This window comes from Podarcis vaucheri (genome assembly GCF_965113315.1).
Source record: "Podarcis vaucheri genome assembly, chromosome: 1".
Classification (NCBI taxonomy): domain Eukaryota; kingdom Metazoa; phylum Chordata; class Lepidosauria; order Squamata; family Lacertidae; genus Podarcis; species Podarcis vaucheri.
In genome coordinates, this window is record NC_138759.1 from 25,588,303 (window position 1) to 25,608,860 (window position 20,558).

Here is a 20,558-nt window from a genome sequence, read left to right on the forward strand (position 1 = left end):
CCAGGGGACTGGTGGTGGAATGGTGAGGAGTGGTCCGAGGATGAAGAGGGAGGAGACTGGGAGGAGGAGGTGTCAGAAGCTGAAGAGGTAACAGTGGTGAGCAGGAAGAGGCAGAGGGCAGTCCAGAATCAGAGGCAGAAGCGGAGGCTGGAGAGGAGTGGGGCAGGTTTGTTTGAGAAGACAGGGAGTCTCTCTCTCCTGCTGTGAACAAGCTCCTTCCTGCTTTCCCAGAGCATGGAATGAAAAGGGCAGAGCAGAGAGAGACAAGATGAAGGAGTCTCAGGTTGTTGGGGAAGGACCTGGGGGAGGAGTCTTAGAGAGCGGTGAGAAGTCCTTGCAACTGCCTAACTGGGGCAAGACTGACTGGGAAGAGTTGTTGTGATCACTAGGCCTGCACTGTTTTGGTCTCTTTGAAAAAAAGAGTTAATTTCACTGACACCAGGTGTTTTATGGCTGACTCTGAGTCCTGGCCCCCTAGCGAAAGGAAGCCTACCAGCCTCTGAGAGAATCATGATGGGGAAAGGATGGGATACAAATGCACTAAGTAAAAAACCAAAAGTGGTCTGAGTGATGAGCCACCTGCAGCTGGCTTTTGCATTGCTGCTTTTTCCTGACAGTGCCACGGAGTCACATGGGATTGGGCAAGGCAGCATTGCCAGTTCAGGGCAGCAAGGGCACATGGACGAAGCCAACCCAATGTTCTCCCTGGTGCGCCCACACAGCCCCAACCTTGCCACTGATGTGAGCTAACCTCACATCCAGGTCAGCTGCGGTTCCGCCAGCATTGACACCATTCCACTACACAGGCTGCTATTGTAAGTACATGTGTGTGTACATGCACAGTAGACTGCACTTGTTTGATTGGAAGTTAATTTCCCTCCTCACCTCCTTCTGTGAGGCAAAAGTAGAATTCTGTTGGGTACAGGGGTGCTGGTAGGAAGCAAAGGGATCTGTGGGGTGGCTGGGAGTCACAGGTCCAGTGTGCACTGGGTGGGTGTGTCAGGAAACTGGAGGCACGCTGTAGTCTAACTCCTCTTCTTTCCTTCCTCTCTTCTGCCCACAAATGCCCCTTCCCTGTTACAAAGCTATCTATAGCGCTGCATTGCATCCACACCATCTGTAGCCATGGTAACCAGGGTGAGATGCAGGTTTGCGGATTCTGGCTAACCACATGGTTAATGTGGTAAAATTATGCAAACGTAAGACTGCACCGTGGGTGGCTCTGAAAAGGGAAGGAGGCAGGCACCTGGTGCAATGCTAAGGCACTGCCTCTGGATGAGAACCAAGGAGCTGTGGTTTCCTTAAGCTTTGCTGTAGGGTGGGCACTCGTCCTCTCCCCACCCCCTTGATACAGGGCAGTCCTCTTTTCACTCTGCTACCTCCTACATTTTCAAGAGGACAGCGCTTGGTCCTCTGTTTGGCAGTCCATCTTGAATTTGGGGAATTATCTGGACTTCAAGATTTTCATCAAGCACTCCAACTAGTACATATTCCGCTGCATATTCTAAGCTTCCATTAAGACAAAACAACACCAGTGAAGTTCAACCCTCACAGTTACAGAGAGGAAAACTCAAGCAAGAAAATGCACAGGTTCTACCATACTGTTCATTTAACAAAGAAGCGCTCTCCTCCTGTCTTAAGCAAAAGGCCTCAAGTCGGATTGGCAAGCCAGAGAAGCTGCCAACAGCAATTCTATCCCCTGAGTTAGCTTGTGAGGGGAAGGGGGCAAGACTCTTCCACTTACTGTGGTTGTATTTTATAGCAGTGACTTTACCTGCATGACTGTCCAGCACACTGGGAAGACTGGAAGATGGGGGAAGACTATTCATGATAGAAACACGTGCACTGTATTGAGCTGTCAGCTGTCATCTCCAACGGCGACAGGCTGGTTGGAATGATAAATCAAGGCACTCTGGGTTTAATTCAAGCCAAGTCTTTCCAGAGGCCTCAGATTTGGAGAAGTAGCAATAATAACCAACATTATATCTGACCATGTGCAGAGTGCTGAGTCTTCACTACTGTGAAACTCCAGTCGTTCCCTGAATATCTAGGGCTGGGGACAAAGCTTCCCAGTCACCTGGATGCATGAGAGGCTGAAACAGTTGTCAACAACAGCCGGGACAACTGCCAATTGGTTCTTTCCCTGCCAGAACTGGCTCCATCCGCCGACGTTCCTCTTGGTTGCTCCAGAGGGAGAAATAAGCTTAGCAAGCCCCATTCTGTGGGCTCAAGTGAAGGGATCAGTCACCATTTGGCTCACTCCTCTGTCAGAGATGTCTCCATCAGCAGCAGAAGAGACGAACAAGCCCTCCTCCATCAGTCTGGCTAGGGCCAACTGCCACTGGGCTTCTCCCTCCCCAGAACTGTCTCATGCTATTCCGTTACGTCTTCCCATGAAAAGGTTGGTGCTTTGAGCTTGCTTCTTTTCCTCTTCCCCCCTGATTTTTCCTTCTTATACCCTTTCATCATAAACTATATGCCACTTTGGGCGCCATGACAGAAATGCAGTATCTAAAAAAGCAAATAGCATGGCATCCAAGAAAGCTTGAGTTTTATGAGCACAGGAAGAACCAAGGGAAGGGAAACACAGACCAAGCCCAGGGGGTCGGAGGGAGGGCTATAATGATATTTTTGCAGCAAATCCAGGAGATAGTCTCCTACTATTGGACTGCACTGTGACTATTAGGCTCCATTCCCATTCTTCTTTCCTCCTCCCTCTTTCTCTCCCTCCACTCCTCTCCCCTCCACCGGCCAACTGTCTTCTCATCCTCTCCATCAATTGCTGCCCAAAGTAGTGCCTTAGAAATATGAATTACCTAAACAAGAGAACTCCCCTCCCCCTCCAGGCACAATTACAGAGATAAATGACCTGCTGCACAGGGCACAAATGAGATATGTTAATTTAGTGCGTCTAATCTGCACATTCATAATGTATGCTACCTTCTGCACCTTTTGGACTCCTCAGCAGCAGCAGCTGTTTCCCTTGGAGAGGGTCACTTTGAGACGCGAGTGAGAGCCAGCATCTCAACCAACTTCTGTTTGCACAGATATCCACATCTGTCTTGCCTCTAATCTGGCAAGTGGAAGGTGCGTATCTGTCAGCTGGCATTCCTTGGGGCAATAGGTTTTGCCGGAAGGGACTCAGGGCATGTCAAAAGTGGCATGATCCTGGTCAGTCAGAAAACACCCATATCTTTTGGCCCTCTCCTGCTCTCTTTTCAGGACAAACAGCTGTGGTTAGTTACTGTTCCCCTGCCCCCTGCCATTGTGCCTTGACTGCTTCCCCAAGAACAGCTGCACCCGATGCAGGAAAACAAGCAGCGCTGCCCTTCTTACATCCCTAGTAGTGGTTTATTTTTCTTATTTTCTGAATATCTGATGATACACCTAGATCACAACGGCTAGAAAGTTAAGGATTTATTTTTTTAAAAATGTGACATGAAACTGATAGTACCAGTTTACACCCTGGGCAGACTATGCTTATGAGCTCAGGAGCTGGGAATTAATTTTGTGCAATGAAGCATGCAATTGGAGGAGGTGCACTTCAACAAAACTATTGGCTGATTTGTTTCACAATGATGTTCACTGAACTGTACAGTTTTCTTTATAAAGCTGGTAGGCATGGGGCAGCTTGTTAGATTTGGGTGCAGGAGAACTGGGTTCAAATTCACACCAAGGGTGAACATCCTGGACAGCTTTGGGTTCTCAGCTTCTATTCTAAGTTTGCAAAATAGGGATAACTTGTCAGGGTACTGACAGGGTATTGAGGATACATAGTTCAGAGACTGTAAAATACCTGGCCCTATAAATTGCACCTTTAATGAAATTATTTTTTAGAACCATCTATTAAGGTCTTTTGTACCGTTTACCTTTAACCCAGTATTTGCAATTATGGTTGACATTTTAAAAATACAAAATGGATACAATAGTTTGGTATGGATTTGTTTTTCTAAGTCACATTGAGTTCATTTTTTTTAAGCGACTGATATATGTAAATGATTTCATTTAATAACAGGGTGAATATTTTCTGCAAGATGACTAAAAAGTTGTTATATGTAATTTATGTGGAAAACAAATGGATTTGGGGACTACCGTATTTTTCGCTCTATAACACGCACCTGACCATAACACGCACGTAGTTTTTAGAGGAGGAAAACAAGAAAAAAATATTCTAAACAAAACAGTGGATGTATGATTTTTGTGGTTCATGCTGTGGCCACAGACATGTGATCTGATGGTGGGTTTGGGGTAGCCCAATGCAAAAATCCTGAGGATCCATGTGGATCCATGCTTTGTAACCACGTTTTTGCGCCATTGCGGCCCCATGAAACAGTGGGTGCGTGTGTGTGTTTTGGTGCAGGCTGTAGCCATGGACATGCTATGTGATCTGATGGTGAATTTGGGGTGACCCAGTGCAAAATTCCTGAGGATCAATGTGGACCCGTGCTTTGAAACCACGTTTTAAGTGGGGAGGGAAGGAAAAGCACTCAAGGGACAAGGAGAACACATGGGGGGTGTGGAGAAGGATGCTGCTAATAATGCAGAAGAGGCTCCTCTCCAGCTTTGCTCCTTTAGAACAAGCAGGCTCTGCGTCTCTCCCTCCTCCCCAGCAAGGAAACCACGATAGTAACCAACCTGAGACAAATCAAGAAAAATTGCGACCAACACTCTCCCCCAACAAGCGCAGTGAGGTCAACGCGCACACACACACACAGAGAGAGAGAGAGAGAGAGAGAGAGAACTAGCCCTAAAGTCGCAGGGCGCTGGAAGTCGCAGGGTCGCTGGGGGAGTGAATGGGAAGCAGAGAAGGAGAACGATCCCTCACACACAGAGACACACAGAGTGTCGATTCTAAAGTCGCAGGGGCGCAGGGAGAGTGAAGGGGAAGCAAGGGGAGAACGATCCCTCACACACAGAGACACACAGAGTGTCGATTCTAAAGTCGCAGGGGCGCAGGGAGAGTGAAGGGGAAGCAGCAGGAGGAGAACGATCCCTCACACACAGAGACACACAGAGTGTCGATTCTAAAGTCGCAGGGGCGCAGGGAGAGTGAAGGGGAAGCAGCAGGAGGAGAACGATCCCTCACACACAGAGACACACAGAGTGTCGATTCTAAAGTCGCAGGGGCGCAGGGAGAGTGAAGGGGAAGCAAGGGGAGAACGATCCCTCTCACACACAGACACACAGAGTGTCGATTCTAAAGTCGCAGGGGCGCAGGGAGAGTGAAGGGGAAGCAAGGGGAGAAGGAGCCCTCACACACACAGACACACAGAGTGTCGATTCTAAAGTCGCAGGGGCGCAGGGAGAGTGAAGGGGAAGCAAGGGGAGAACGATCCCTCACACACAGAGACACACAGAGTGTCGATTCTAAAGTCGCAGGGGCGCAGGGAGAGTGAAGGGGAAGCAGCAGGAGGAGAACGATCCCTCACACACAGAGACACACAGAGTGTCGATTCTAAAGTCGCAGGGGCGCAGGGAGAGTGAAGGGGAAGCAGCAGGAGGAGAACAATCCCTCACACACAGAGACACACAGAGTGTCGATTCTAAAGTCGCAGGGGCGCAGGGAGAGTGAAGGGGAAGCAAGGGGAGAAGAAGCCCTCACACACAGAGACACACAGAGTGTCGATTCTAAAGTCGCAGGGGCGCAGGGAGAGTGAAGGGGAAGCAGCAGGAGGAGAACGGTAGCTCAAGCGCACGCACACACACAGCCCCCACAATGCCTAATCCAAAATCGGACAGCAAAAAACCGCAAGCAGGGACAGAGAGCAGGGGTTGTTTTAAAGCAGCCAACTCCCGCTCTGCTTCTCTCCCTCCTCCCCGGCTCCGCTAGCTGACAGGAGCCGCTTACACCCGCTTTGCTGTTTCAAAGCGAGCCACGGACTGCTCACGACTGCAGCAGATTCCCCCGCCATCTGTAGGCATTCGCTCCATAACACGCACAGACATTTCCCCTTACTTTCTAGGAGGAAAAATCCGCGTGTTATGGAGCGAAATTTACGGTAGTTTGATTTGACTGACTGAGGCTGAAATCTTAAACACATAGTGCAAGTCTATATATGTCTAGTGAGAAGAAAGCCCCACTTAGTTCAATGGGACTTATTTCCAGGTGAAATGTATCTAGGATGGCAGGTGTAATGAGGAGTAATTGAACACAAGGGGCCTTTCTTTCTTCTGGGTAAACATGCATACAATTGCATTGCACTGGCTTGGCAGCAGGAGTTGCTGGAAGGAGGCATACAAGGCTCCATCCTACTGTCTTAAGGGCTCCATTCGGGATTTGTATAGGGTTTACTCCTTAGCCTTTTCTTCTCCCGCAAGGCAGCAGAGGATTAGGAGCAGAGTTTTCCTTCTCCTAGATGGGCTACCTTCCCAGGTAGATAAGCCCCACCTGCCCCTCACTTCCCTCTACAGCACGTGCAGAAACAGCCTTCTTGACTGTTGGACCCACTATGGTTCTCGTCCACTCAATCTGCCAGAGCCTGTCTTTGCATGCAGGGAACAGTCCCTAGCTCATCAAGAGTTTGAGGCTCACTCGGTAGTGGCGCCTTCCCTGTGGAACGCCCTCCCATCAGATGTCAAAGAGAACAACAACTACCAGACTTTTAGAAGACATCTGAAGGCAGCCCTGTTTAGGGAAGCTTTTAATGTTTGATGTATTATAGCATTTTAATATTTTTTGGGAAGCTGCCCAGAGTGGACGGTCCAAGCCAGCCTTGCTCCCATCACATGACAACACTGGACTCCATCTGGGCCCAACAGCAGCATCAGCTCCAGGCTGGCACAGCGATCTGCCTGCCCCACTTTCCACTCCTGCTTCTGTGTGCAGCAAGGCTCAATTCAGCCCAGCAGTTAATTTTAGTATCACCCCCTAAGTATCTGCAGACAGAACAATGCAGATCATAGTTGAAAACCTTTTTGTGTGTGTCTGAACACACAACATTTGAAATTAAAGATCATTTAAAAGAAAGATTGTTTATTGACTATGCATCTTAAACTGCTACAAGGCTTAGGGCAGGCTGCATCCCTATACCCATGTGCCTGGGAGTAAGGTAAAAAAAGGTAAAGGACCCCTGGATGGTCATTGCATGGCATTGCCTCGACACACTTCCATTTTCACCCTCTATAAAATCACAGTATGTGGTTCAATATTAAAAAAACAAACATATTTTTAATCTCTTATGTTTCAATTGTCAATCCCATAAATAGGAGAAAGATTAAAATAAGAGCACAATTGTATGCATGCCTCCTATGAAGTACTGTATGTCCCATTGGGTTTAGTGGCGCTGTGGTCTAAACCACTGAGTCTCTTTGGCTTGCCAATCAGAAGGTCGGCGGTTCAAATCCCCACAATGGGGTGAGCTCCTGTTGCTCGGTCCCAGCTCCTGCCAACCTAGCAGTTTGAAAGCACACCAGTGCAAGTAAATAAATAGGTACCACTACAGCGGGAAGGTAAACGACATTTCTGTGCACTCTGGTTTCCGTCATGTGTTCCATTATGCCAGAAGTGGTTTAGTCATGTTGGCCACATGACCTGGAAAGCTGTCTGTGGACGAACACCAGCTCCCTCGGCCTGAAAGCGAGATGAGCACCCCATAGTCTCCGTTGACTGGACCACATACTGTGATTTTATAGAGGGTGAAAATGGAAGTGTGTCGAGGCAATGCCATGCAATGAGAAATAAAGGAGGATTAATTAATGCTCACGTTTGTGCCAAATATTAATTAGCATATAGCACTGACTTTGGAGAATGACTATCTGCTTACCGATCCAAGAAATAGCAAATGATGTACCTTAATGATAGAAAATCTTTAGACAGACATATTGGCACAAGCTGTATTCAGTCTAGTGCATATATTCTTGATGTAATTTTCAGTGGGAAAATAATATCTCTTCAGAATGCACAAACACTAGAGCTTCTGATTAAATTTAGCATTTCAAACACTCAGTTAAATGTTGGCAAGGTTAGGCGTTGGCATTTTTCTTTTAATTCTAAAATGGTAGGCTTTAAATGTGAGTGATTTTTCTTTTTTCCCCAAAGCGACAGATAACAGTGAAAATGTATTACTAAATAATTACTCCATTCAAGAGAGGTGAATGACTTGTATATGCTTACCTTTAGCTGAAAGTATTTTATTGTAATGGACTGCCATGTGATCCCTGATCAGGTACTGGTTGCTTAGTCTGCGGGAGGAGTCGTCAATGCAGAAGGCTACAAAAGTAAAGTACATTTGACCGTTATTGTGGAAAGTGCCAGTAGCCTTCACCAACAATTGCAGAAATATAAGTTCAAAGCAGGAACACATAGATGGAAACAGGTCATTGCCCAATGGGAAAACCTGTGGAGAAGAGACCCAGCAGCTGAAGCAGGAACCAGCAGGGGGAGAGGTGGGTCTCTGAGGGAAAGCGAGCAAGAGGGAGGGCTCAGGGACACGTCCAGCGAGAACAGTGGGGAGGTTTCTGGACCTCCCATAGGGAGACCCACTCCTCGCCGGAAACTGTCACGCTGCGAGTCCAGAAGACGTGTTTCCGTTAAGGAGCTTTTATGTTGGAAGCGATTCCAAAAGCAACCACTGTCGGAATCTGCAAGTGACTAGAGGAGCCATGTCTGAGGGGCTCCGTCACAGACAGAGGTTTGTGGACTTGAACAAACTCTGAGGGAGTACGATTTTACGCACAAGCAGCTCATCATCCCTTCACAGCATTCCGACAGTCTTTGTAAGCAGCTTGTGCAGGAGAAGGCATCATGAGCGACCCAGCCGGAACCGGAGAAGCAGGAGCGGGAGCGCGTCCAAGCCTGGAAGAAAGGTACCGGGTGTTGGAAGTCCAGCTAGCGCTGCAGAGGGCGAGGCTTGAGGAGAGGAGGGCTCTGGATGCAGACAAAAAGGGGAAAGCCACCCAGCTCACCAGAAAGGTACCAGGATTGGTGCAGAAGTTTGGGAGGGGAGCCCAAGGACTATCATGCCTTTCGGACAGAGATGCAATATGCCCTCAATCTGCAGTTTGATGAATTCCCTGACGAGGAATCGCGAGTGGCTTTCGTGATTGGGCATCTTGAAAAGGGGGCGAGAGACTGGGTTAGACCCCTGATGGCAGCGAATAATGACATCCTAAAGGACACTAGGAAGTTCTTTCGCGCCATGGATCTGATGTTTTCCAGCAATATTGAGCAGGGAGTGGTGCGCAGACAGCTAATGGCTTGCAAACAGGGGAGCCGATCTGTCCGTGAGTACTGGACTGAGTTCACCATGCTGGTTCACAGATTGGGGTGGGACTTATCGGCGGAACCCATTCAAATGCTATTTGAAGAAGGGCTTGCTTCGGCTGTGAAAGACGAACTTTCCCGGGGTCCCAGGGCGGATTCTATGGACCATCTGACCAAATCTGCGCTGACCATAGGAGCGTGCCAGGAGGCGAGAGCCTTGGAGAGGTGGGAAGGGAAGTGGGAACGTTGGAGGGAGTTCCGCATTCCAGACATTCCAGAGCCAACTTTCCCACCGGCAGAGCCGATGGAAATCGGAACAGCGTGCGCGCGCGCAGTTTCAAAGCCCAGTGAGGGGGGAAAGAAGGAGGGAAAAGGCGCCCGGAAATGCTATCTCTGCCAACAGCCAGGTCACTTTGCCAGAGTCTGCCCCCAGAGGAAGGAATGGCAAGGGATGGTGGGAGCTGTTGAGGGAAGAGAGGAAGAAATACAGGAGCAAGTAAAAGCCAACGCCTGGTTGCCACCGTCGGGGCACAGCAGCCAGGCCAAAGAGCAGTGAAAGTGCCCACGCCCGAACCTCCGAAACCCGCCCTAGTGATAGAAGTGTCACTAGAGCTGCCAAACGGACACCCTCTAAAGATAAAGGCGCTGTTGGACTCAGGCAGCTCCTGCAATTTCATGAGCAAGGAGTTTGCAGCTGAACACCAGATACAGACCATCCCTTTAAGCAACCCCCTGCAGGTGACCACGATCGATGGCAGGGAGCTGTTGGGAGGAGAAGTCAGCTTGCAGACTGTCCCAATGATAATGAAGGTGGCAAGGCACACCGAACTGATAGCGTTTAATGTGGCCACCTTGGGAGGTGCTCCCATTATTTTGGGGATGAGCTGGCTAGCGTTACATGATCCGCTGGTGGGCTGGCATCAGAGAGTGGTTTCCTTTGGTTCAGCACATTGCTTAGAACACTGCAAAGAGGGAAAGGGTTCAGCAGGGGCCCAAGCCACCCTAGCAGGGACTGAAGTAACGGAGAAAGTGAAGGTACCACGACAATACGCAGATCTCAGCGACGTTTTCAGTGAAAGGGAAGCTGACCAACTACCCCCGCATAGACCCTTTGACTGTCAAATCAATTTACTCCCTGGGGAACAGCTCCCAGTAGGCAAGTTGTATGCCATGTCAGACAGGGAGATGTTACAACTAAGGGAGTTCATTGACAAAAATCTGAAGAGGGGTTTCATCTGAGAGTCCAGAGCGGTGGGAGGCAGCCCAGTGTTTTTTGTGGATAAAAAAAACACGGACAAGCTGAGGCTGGTGTGTGACTTCAGGGCGTTAAACGCAGTGTCAGAACCAGTGGCCTTCCCTATGCCCAGAATTGACGACATTTTGACAAGGGTGCGGAAGGGAAAGATTTTTACAAAGCTGGACCTAAGGGGGGCGTACAACCTGATACGTATAAGGAAGGGGGATGAATGGAAAACCACCATGTTCACCCCTTGGGGGGCATTTGAATATTTAGTTATGCCCTTCAGCCTACAAGCAGGTTCTGCGTGCTTTCAATCGTTTATGAACCACGTACTGGGGCCTTTGCTTTACAAGAATTGTGTGGCCTTCCTAGATGACGTGTTGGTGTATTCTGAGAATGAGGAGCAGCATGTGAGAGACGTCAGAGAAGTGTTGAGCAGGCTGCAAGCCAACCAGCTGTGGGTGAAACTGGAGAAGTGTCAGTTTCATACCAAGGAGGTGGAATTCCTGGGGTATTGCCTGTCAGACAAGGGATTGGCCATGGATCCCGGCAAGATCCAGGCAGTGCTGGAATGGAAAATGCCCAAAACAAAGAAGGATGTGCAGAGGTTCCTGGGGTTTGGGAACTTCTATCGTAAGTTCATCCAAAACTTTGCCCACCTGACGGCGCCCATTACGGACTGTCTCAGCAGTAAGAAGAAATTCGTTTGGACTGAGGAGGCGGAGCGAGCTTTTGAGGAACTAAAAAGGGCCTTCGCCTCGGAAGAACAACTCCTGCATGTGGATTTACAAAAACCGATGAGAGTAGAAACTGACGCATCAGACAGAGCGATCGGGGCGGTGCTTCTGCAGCCAGGGAAGGAGGAGTCAGAGTGGAGACCGTGTGCCTTTTTTTCGCGAAAGCTGAACAAATCCGAGAGGAACTACACGGTGTACGACCGAGAACTACTCGCCATTCATGAGGCTTTCCGGAGATGGAGGCACCTGCTAATTGGCGCACAACATAAGGTGCAAGTGTGCACTGACCACAAGAACCTAGAGTATTGGAGAACGGCACGAGTGCTCAACCAACGGCAAGTGAGATGGGCCCAGGAGTTCTCCAAATTTAACTTTGAGATTTGTTACGTGCCAGGCCCAAAGAACATTAGGGCGGACGCTCTCTCACGCAAACCTGAATATTTGGAGGGGGAGGGAGCACCCGAAGAGAGACATGTCATTCCAGAGGACCGCTGGGTGTGTGGGGCGGCATTGGTGGGGCAAAGAGAACTGGTAGAGGGAACGGAGAATGATGAATACGCCCAGGACAAACTCAGGGGTCTCAGGAGGGAGGGAGACAAACCCGGAGGTTTTGAGGAGAGAAACGGGGCGTTGTATTACAAGGGAGCGCTGTATATACCTGAAGGAGAATTGAGGGGGAAGGTACTCAAGCAGCTGCACGATAGCCCCACAGCGGGGCATTTTGGGCAACACAAAACCATGTGGCTGGTTACCAGGGAATTTTGGTGGCCCAAGGTCAGGGAAGATGTGCGGGAGTATGTGAGAGGTTGTGATCAATGCCAGCGAGCCAAAGGGGAGAGGCGGGCGCCGGTGGGGTTATTAGAACCGCTACCCACACCTGAAAGACCATGGGAAGCAGTGTCAATAGATTTCATGACTGATCTGCCAAAGTCCAGAGGGAAAACAGCCATCATGGTTGTGGTAGACCTGTTAACCAAAATGGGCCATTTTATAGCCTGCTCACATGCTGTCACGGCAGAAGAAACAGCGAAATTGTTTGTAGAAAATGTGTTTAGGTTGCATGGCGCCCCCTTGAGGGTGGTTTCAGACCGAGGGAAACAATTTACTTCCAGGTTCTGGAGGAAGCTCATGAGCTTACTGCATGTAGAGGTCAATTTTTCGACTGCCCGGCATCCTGAAACCAACGGGCAGGCGGAAAGAGCCAATGGCATCCTCCAGCAATATCTGAGGTGTTATGTCAATGACAGAGAGAATGATTGGGTGGAGAAGCTGGCGTTGGCGGAATTTGCCTACAACAATGCGGAGAACGTGTCCACAGGGATGAGCCCCTTTTTGGCTAATTACGGGTGCCATCCCAGGGCTTTCCCGGGGGGGAAGGGGAGAGATGGAGCGTCCCTGCTGCCGAACAGTTCGTAGAAGAAATGGAAGCGATCCATTGTCAGCTCTAACTCAACTTAGACAGGGCCAAGGAGGAGTATAAGAGGCAGGCAGACAAAAACAGAAGGGAAGGTGAAACCATTAGGGTGGGGGACCAGGTGTGGCTGTCAACCCAAGGGTTACCATTCAAAGGGGGTTGTAAGAAGTTAAGACCCAAAAGATTGGGCCCATTTGAAGTCACGCAACAGGTCAACCCAGTGGCTTTCAGACTCCGGTTACCGAACCACATGAAGCTGCACCCAGTTTTCCACAGGTCGTTGCTGTCACCGTATAAAGGGGACAGAGAAGGGAGGTTCACACGGGGACCAGCAATGGAGGAAAGGGAACACAGCAACCATGTGGCGGAGATCCTTGATTCCAGGTGGAAGGGAGATAAAGTGGAGTATTTGGTAATGTGGGAAGGGGAACCGGAGTCGGAAAAGACCTGGGTCATGGCAGAGGATGTCAATGACGAGGTCTTAATAGAAACTTTTCATCAGAGGTTCCCACGTAAACCTCAGCCTGTAGCGAGGTTCCGGAGGGAATACTTTGCAACCACAGATGAGGAAGAGGAGTTGGAGGGGTTCACAGATTCCGAGGAGGAGGAGGATTCAGCGACCCGGAACGGCAACCGATGGAGGGAAATGTTTGAGACGTCTGAAGATGAAGAGGATTCTTTTCGGGGTTTTACCTCCTCACCGCCCAGAGGAGAGGGAACGGGAGGGGGTGAAGGGGGCCCTGGAGGGGAGGTGGATGTCAGGGAACTGCCATCGGAGGAACAGGTGGTGGAAGGGCTCACGGAGGTTGGGAGAGACCCAGCAGCTGAAGCAGGAACCAGCAGGGGGAGAGGTGGGTCTCTGAGGGAAAGCGAGCAAGAGGGAGGGCTCAGGGACATGTCCAGTGAGAACAGTGGGGAGGTTTCTGAACCTCCCATAGGGAGACCCACTCCTCGCCGGAAACTGTCACGCCGCGAGTCCAGAAGACGTGTTTCCGTTAAGGAGCTTTTATGCTGGAAGCGATTCCGAAAGCAACCACTGTCGGAATCTGCAAGTGACTAGAGGAGCCATGTCTGAGGGGCTCCGTCACAGACAGAGGTTTGTGGACTTGAACAAACTCTGAGGGAGTACGATTTTACGCACAAGCAGCTCATCATCCCTTCACACCTATCTCCTGGGAGTTACAGATCTGGATATTCTGCAAAAAATGAAGGGTATCTTTTTATATGCCATGGCAGCAGCAAGAGTTCTTATTGCGGCAAAATGGAAGAGTTTCGAAATTCCCTCTATACCTGAATGGATCTGAAAGCTGACGGAATATGCCAAATTAGATGGTCTATCAGAAAAAATAAAGAACAAATCAAAACAGGAATTTGTCTCAAAATGGGAGGTCTTTAAAGAATATTTGAAATATAAATATAGTAGTTTAAATTCTGTTGCAGCATTCGAGGAACTTCAGTAATAGTTGCAAGTTAGACATAAGAGGTAAGATATATCAAGAAAAAGTTAAATGATGATAAAAGTGTGTATTGGCAATAAGTAATATGAGATTGAAATAAGGAATAGATGGGAGGTCGGTTCTATAGTGTTAAGACTAACTTATGTTTTATTATTTGTTAAGAAAATTCTGTGTTTATTGTTATTCCTGTGTGTAATTCTGTATCTGTGTTTTCTCCTTTTTCTCTTTTTTTGCTGTATCAATAATAATTTTATTTTATTTTTTAAAGAGAGAGAAACTCATGAAGAGCAGGGTGAATTGGAATCTGCAACAAAATGCTGCAGTATGGAGTGCTCCTGTTCCATTTCACTTTGTTCCAAAAAATAAAATAAAATAAAATCATCAGGGAGGAAGCTAGATGGATCTCCTGGAACAGAGAGCCTAGGCATGACAATGGAAAAGACTGTGCCAAACAAACTTCAGATTGCAATGGGATATGAATGAGGGCCTCCCCAGATGTTCTAAGTCAGGGATATTGAGCCTGTGGCCCTCCAGATGTTATTAGACTTCATCAGCCCTAACTAGTGTGGCCATCAGGCAGGGATGATGGCAGCTGCAGTTGAACAGCACATGGGACTCACTGATTCCTCAGTGGTGTTTAAAAGAATGGGGAGACTCATGCAGCAGGAGGTGGCCCCTGTGGTATTCTGGTCCTAAGCAGAGAATTCTTCCCAAGATGAATGCAATATTCCATCTAGCATGATCACATCACATGCTGTAGTATTAGAGGCAGCTGTGAGAGAGATTGGATATCTGGTAGGGACAAGAAGCCGCATGCTAAAGCAATATTTTAAATATCTCATTCAGCTAATATTCCTGCTTTAATGAACAGAGTAAATAAATCGAAGCTGTTTTTAGGGCCCTGAACATAACGAGCCTTAATTAGCCAAACTCTTCAACACATGTATTCTTTACTATGTGCTTAAACAGAGTGACACTCCTTTCACAGCTCTTAATATTTATATATATATATTTTGCACATGGCAGCCAGAGCTGCATTATTTGGACCTCAGATTCCAAGTGGTAAGTAAGTGCACATCTACTGACAATCCGTTCTTCCTCACTGTTTGTGGAACTAGGAACAGGAACACTCAAATGCCACCAAGCCTGATGGCTTCCATATCTGCAGTTTCCACCCGTTTTCAGACCACTTACAACATTTGTTTTCTTTTTATTTGCTGACTAGTAAGGTCCCATATCTTGCCGTGGCAAATCGCAGGAGGACACTTTGTACTCAAATAGCTTACACATGGACATACTGAAAAGCTAAGGGTAAAATCAACACTTACATCAGAATGCCTGTCTTCAGTTATGAAGCCATGAACAAGCAAATCACTCACCACAGAGCCATTTCAGTGATGCTTCTGAGATGTAAGGTTTACCGTTTAACAGCCAAAGCAGCAAAACATATCCCTGCATATGAAACTAGGATGAGATCCTCAAAAACAACTACTCCAGAATAGCCCCATTATGAAGTCAACATGACTACTTTGGAGCAAGTAGTTTAAGGCCTGAAGGCCCTGGCAGGCAGACTTCATGCCTATCAGGACTGAAAGGACTGGTCAACTATCTGGTGAGGCAAATAACAAATTATACATAAAACAAGTACCGTATTTTTCGCCCTATAGGGTGCACTTTTTCCCCTCCAAAAATGAAGGGGGAAAGTGTGTGCGTCCTATGGGGCGAATGCAGGCTTTCGCTGAAGCCTGGAGAGCGAGAGGGGTTGGTGCGCACCGACCCCTCTCGCTCTCCAGGCTTCAGGAGAGCCCCACCGCCAGCCCCACAAGGTCGGGGGACAGAGGGGAGGCGCAGCGCGCCTTTCCCGCTGTCCCCCGACTTGGTTAGAAGGCTGGCGGGGGGAGAAGCCTGCTCCTCCCCATCGCCAGCCCCGCAAACTCGGGCGCCATCCCGCTGTCTCCCGACCTGGTTTGGAGGCTGGCGGAGGGCTTCCCCCTCCCCCAGCCCCGCAAGCTCCCAGAGCGATGCCATAGCTACACGCAGCTTCGGCATCGCTCTGGGTCCCGTTCTGGGGGCTGGGGTCAGGGGAAGCTCGGGCTTGCGGAGAGCTTCCTGTTCGGGGGGGGGGGGGAATAAAAATGTTTCCCTTTATTTCCACCCCCAAAATCTAGGTGCGTCCTATGGGCCGGTGCATCCTATAGGGCGGAAAATACGGTATGTAGATTCTAACTGGGTTTTAAACAGCACAAGCTCTTAAGAAAAATGGCTCCATATTTGAGGTAGTGTTGTACCTAAATTGTATCCATTACTTGAAATAATTAAGGAGTTGCTGTGGAATAAATACATCCTCTAAGAGGATTTTGTGTCCGCCCCCCCCCCAAGATACCCTTAAAAGGCTTTTTAGAAGTTTGTTTTTCCTGCTCCGATGAGTCCCTCACTGTATTGCCATGTTGCCAAAAGAGTTTTGTGGCCTCCCAAGCCCCCCATCAGAATTATTTAAATTTATAATTCTTTTTATTTTCACCCCCCTGATTGTTTCCATAGGCACCCCACTGTGATGTCAAATTTTTTTGGTGATGCCCAAGAATCCTAAAATGTTTCCTTATTTTGGCCATGCCAGTTCTGACAAGGACTGACCAAGGATCCATGTGGTCCTTGCCCTAAGCCTGCCCCCCCCTCACCAAAAATCAACCACCTCTGAAATAAATCTATTTGTGGTTTTCCCAAGATATCTAAGCCAAGCTTCAGCAACAGTCTTCTACACTGAGATGTATTATTTATTGAATTGGTTAAAACCAAGACAATGCAAAGACTAAAAACTTTGGGTCAGCTGATATTCTTGCATTGAGTATCAGTATTCAGTTTCTGTTTAACAGTTCTGATCAACCAAAAAATACTTCCCCTTTCTCTTCTCCCCACCCCCCCCAGCCTCCCCCACTCCAAATATGTGCACTGTGCAATGACAGATTTTACTCATTAGTATAGTCTCAGCCAAACTAAGTTCTCACCACAATGCTTTAATGTAAAATATTTTAAGAGTCCACACAACAAGAAGAATTCGATGCAAAGCTATACTTAACAAATGTTGCTGTTTACCCCATTATGCAAATTACTTACCATTACTTTTAGTACTTAAATGTCCCCTGAATGGGCTTGCTGGTCCATACCGGGGAATGGCTTGGTATTCAATCACTGATATAAAAAAGAAACAATGAAATTAGGGTGGAAGTATAGCTTTCAGCATAGAGAATTTTAAAAAACTCATAAAAAGTCAGTATGCTCATTATGATGACCTATTGTGAAAAACATGAGTTTGTAGGAAAGTCATCAAAATACACGAGGTGAACTTACTTTAATATTACATCAACTGAAGAGAAAAAAAATCTCAATAGTAGTAAATCACTGATTAAATCAACTGTGCAACCATACATTAAAGTAATGCATAAGCCTATATATCAATGTACTTAGGCGGATTTAACTCTGCCTATGATTGGACTGAAAATGAAGTCATATTTTTTTCCTTTCATCTTGAAATGAATATACAGTGCCTATTCATTTTACCATAATTATAGTAACTATACTTTTGAGTTTCAAGCTATCTAAGATCATAGTTTTGGAGCTGAAACATCACGGTGGCAACGGACAATTCACTGGAAGATGTCCATTTTCTGAGCAACAAAACTTTGCACCCTGAGTTCTGGTAAAATACAAAATCCCAGTAACAGTAGTTCTGTCTTGAACTACTGGATCTTCCATGGCACTTTCTATATTTTGCAGAGGCAGGAGGGGACATCAAAAACATGGATTCCTGAATCCTGACATCCGAATCCTGAACAGACAATTGCTTGGTTTAATAAGAACAATCCTAGGGCTCACTGGCTTCCTCCTATCATCGCAAACTCAAATTCTCTCCCAGATTTGATTTCGCATGACATACAAACTGGGTAAACCTTGGTTCGTAGCAGTTATAGAAGTAATAATAAACTATGGTTTGCAGGAAAATCGAAAGTGATAAGAGAGGACGCAAGGGAAGGCAAGTGCATCAAACCAAACTATATTTGGAATTATCAGCCAGAAGAAGAGAGGTGTGTAGGTGCCAGAGAAAGAACTGTGAGTGGGCAAGTGTCCTATTTGCTATCCTTTGGACCATATGGGAAACTCACCCAATAAATCTGCTATAGCCTGGAATTGGGTGTGTGCAAATGCAGCTGATTGAGTGCTAAACAGGAACCAGCTGTGGGCAGCCAGCCTCACAAGGCTCTATCAACCTTTAGGGGGGGGAAGGTTTTTTTGGGTGAGTTAAATTGCCAAATATTAGAAGTCTGCATTGGGTCCCTCTAGTGACAGATGGTTTGAGAAGGTATGAGCGCTGCCTTGTCTGATCATTGAACTCATCACACGAGGGTTCTCCATTGACATCCTTTACAAATAAAAATAGTGCGCTGCATAGGCCCCCAACAACATATGCCTCTACGTGGCAAGTTCTATGTTATCCCAAATGTCCCTTTGTTGAATCTATTTTATTATGTTGTCTGAGAAAGTGTACAGAACCTTCTGTTTATTTGATTTTAACTGCAATAATGTCTACACCCAGTCCTTGTTCTTTCTTTGTTTTTGTCTGTATGTGGTTGGTTTTTTGTTTGTTTTTTAAAAAACCTTAATAAACACATTAAAAAAATATAGCTCTGCCAAACTTGGTCCCTACCCATAACAGAAAGCCTAGAGAGCAACAAGGCATCAGCAGGTTCCTGGAACCCCCATTGTTGTGAGTTTTCGAGAGTGTGTTGCGAGTTTCTTTGGCTGAGAGTTGGCATGAATAATAATAATAATAATAATAATAATTATTATTATTATTATTATTATTAATTGAATTTATATATCACCTGAATTTATTACACCACCCTATACCCAGAGGTTTCGGATGGAGTCCTGGGTGAAATTCCATTCTAGAATCATATCTGTGTAGTTTATTTCTGTAGCAAAGACATATTTTTTGCTTTTTGTGAAATATTTCCTGCTCCAAATCATTAACATAATTAGTAGGACCACATGTATCCCATCAAAATGGATTATGGATTCTAAGGCAAAAAGAGAAAGGGTTGCCTTGTAGTATATTTTTAGTACTCATCTGCAGTAAACAAGTACAAAATATGTGCATGTCATGTCCGATATGAACTATGAAATTACCTCTCCCTTCCCTTTTACACCCTGCTTTTCCACATTAAAAATTAAACATATAATTATCTTTGCAACCTGGGCACTTAGTGTGCTTGTGGTTGCTATTCTGGATTTCTTCAATCCCACTCCTCTTAAAGCTACAGAAACTGAAATACGTAACTGATCATAAAATAAACTGGGGTCAAATTCTGGGGTCAGTAAAGCAAATGTCTTTTGTCGAGACTGAAAGTGTTTCCATATTATTTGGCATTCCTAAAACCTGCAAGTAGGGGCTCTGCTGATCTCCACAAGTACAAATGGAAAAGAAGGGAGAAGGAGAGGGAATTAGTAGAATTACAAGTTTCAACTGGTAGTACGAATCACAAGTTTCAAGTTTGCTGTGCTAAAAGGATGCAGCATTTAACCTGTGGAGTACTGCTTTCTCCACATACAAGTTCATGGTAAACTATGTACAGTGGTACCTCAGGTTACATAAGCTTCAGGTTACATACGCTTCAGGTTACAGACTCCGCTAACCCAGAAATAGTGCTTTAGGTTAAGAACTTTGCTTCAGGATGAGAACAGAACAGGATGAGCTCCAGCAGCACGGCAGAGGGAGGCCCCATTAGCTAAAGTGGTGCTTCAGGTTAAGAACAGTTTCAGGTTAAGTACGGACCTCTGGAACAATTTAAGTACTTAACCTGAAGTACCACTGTATAGGGTGAAATTCTGGTGCATCCTAAGATTTAACCCACCAAACATTTAAAAAATAAAAAAAAATCATGCAATGGCTAGCTTCCACGTATTTCTTGCACACCATGAAACTCCATTCTCCGACTGTACTACATTCAAAACAATTATAGTACTATATTGAAAATGAACCCTTGCATACGTATAATTAACAAGCGGAACTGTTAAAGCTAGAATACTGTACTGTGAAAGAGTCTGCTTAATTGTGGTAGGTATCAGTTTCTGCCACATGTGCTGTGGATTTTTTTTATCATAATACATTAAATAGATAAAGACTACTAATACATTTTATCATGGAGGATTACACGTTCTCCCATTCCTCTGAAGCAGCAAACTGACATAAAATATGAAGCGAGCCATTTGCAGTACAGTTCTAAAAACTTTTTCAGCTATCATTGTCATTTTCTTATTATTGAATTCTAACGGATTGCTGAAATATGTGAGCTTTCGAAAAAATATTCACAAATGTTATTTCTTGCTTTAGTAAGAAGAGTGGATTAAAAACAAAAAACAAAACCCAGAGTGTGAGCTGGGCCTCCGTTTCTGTCTCTCTACCACAAGCTGGTTCCAGACCATTGGTTCCGAAAACAAGAGAGCTTATCAC

At 46.6% G+C, this 20,558-nt stretch overlaps 1 protein-coding gene and 1 long non-coding RNA gene across 10 annotated transcripts in view; one reads left to right on the forward strand and one right to left on the reverse strand.

Annotated features, from left to right (window-relative positions):
* Positions 1 to 20,558, reverse strand: part of SPATA7 (spermatogenesis associated 7) — a 61,473-nt gene that overhangs the window by 35,226 nt on the left and 5,689 nt on the right. For 3 of the 9 annotated variants that reach the window (XM_082233193.1, XM_082233195.1, XM_082233192.1), the window contains exons 2-3: positions 17,165 to 17,239; positions 8,114 to 8,209 (exon numbers count right to left, since the gene is read on the reverse strand). In XM_082233193.1, the coding sequence (XP_082089319.1) occupies positions 8,114 to 8,209; positions 17,165 to 17,239 (171 nt within the window). Of the gene's footprint in view, positions 1 to 1,774; positions 2,004 to 2,077; positions 2,339 to 8,113; positions 8,210 to 15,378; positions 15,546 to 17,164; positions 17,240 to 20,558 lie in introns of those variants that run through there. The other 6 variants (XM_082233196.1, XM_082233194.1, XM_082233200.1 and 3 more) reach the window with 6 other exon arrangements.
* LOC309538850 lies at positions 15,542 to 18,235 on the forward strand. The gene is made up of 2 exons (XR_014222393.1): positions 15,542 to 15,662; positions 18,045 to 18,235. It is a non-coding gene; the product is annotated as an uncharacterized lncRNA (long non-coding RNA).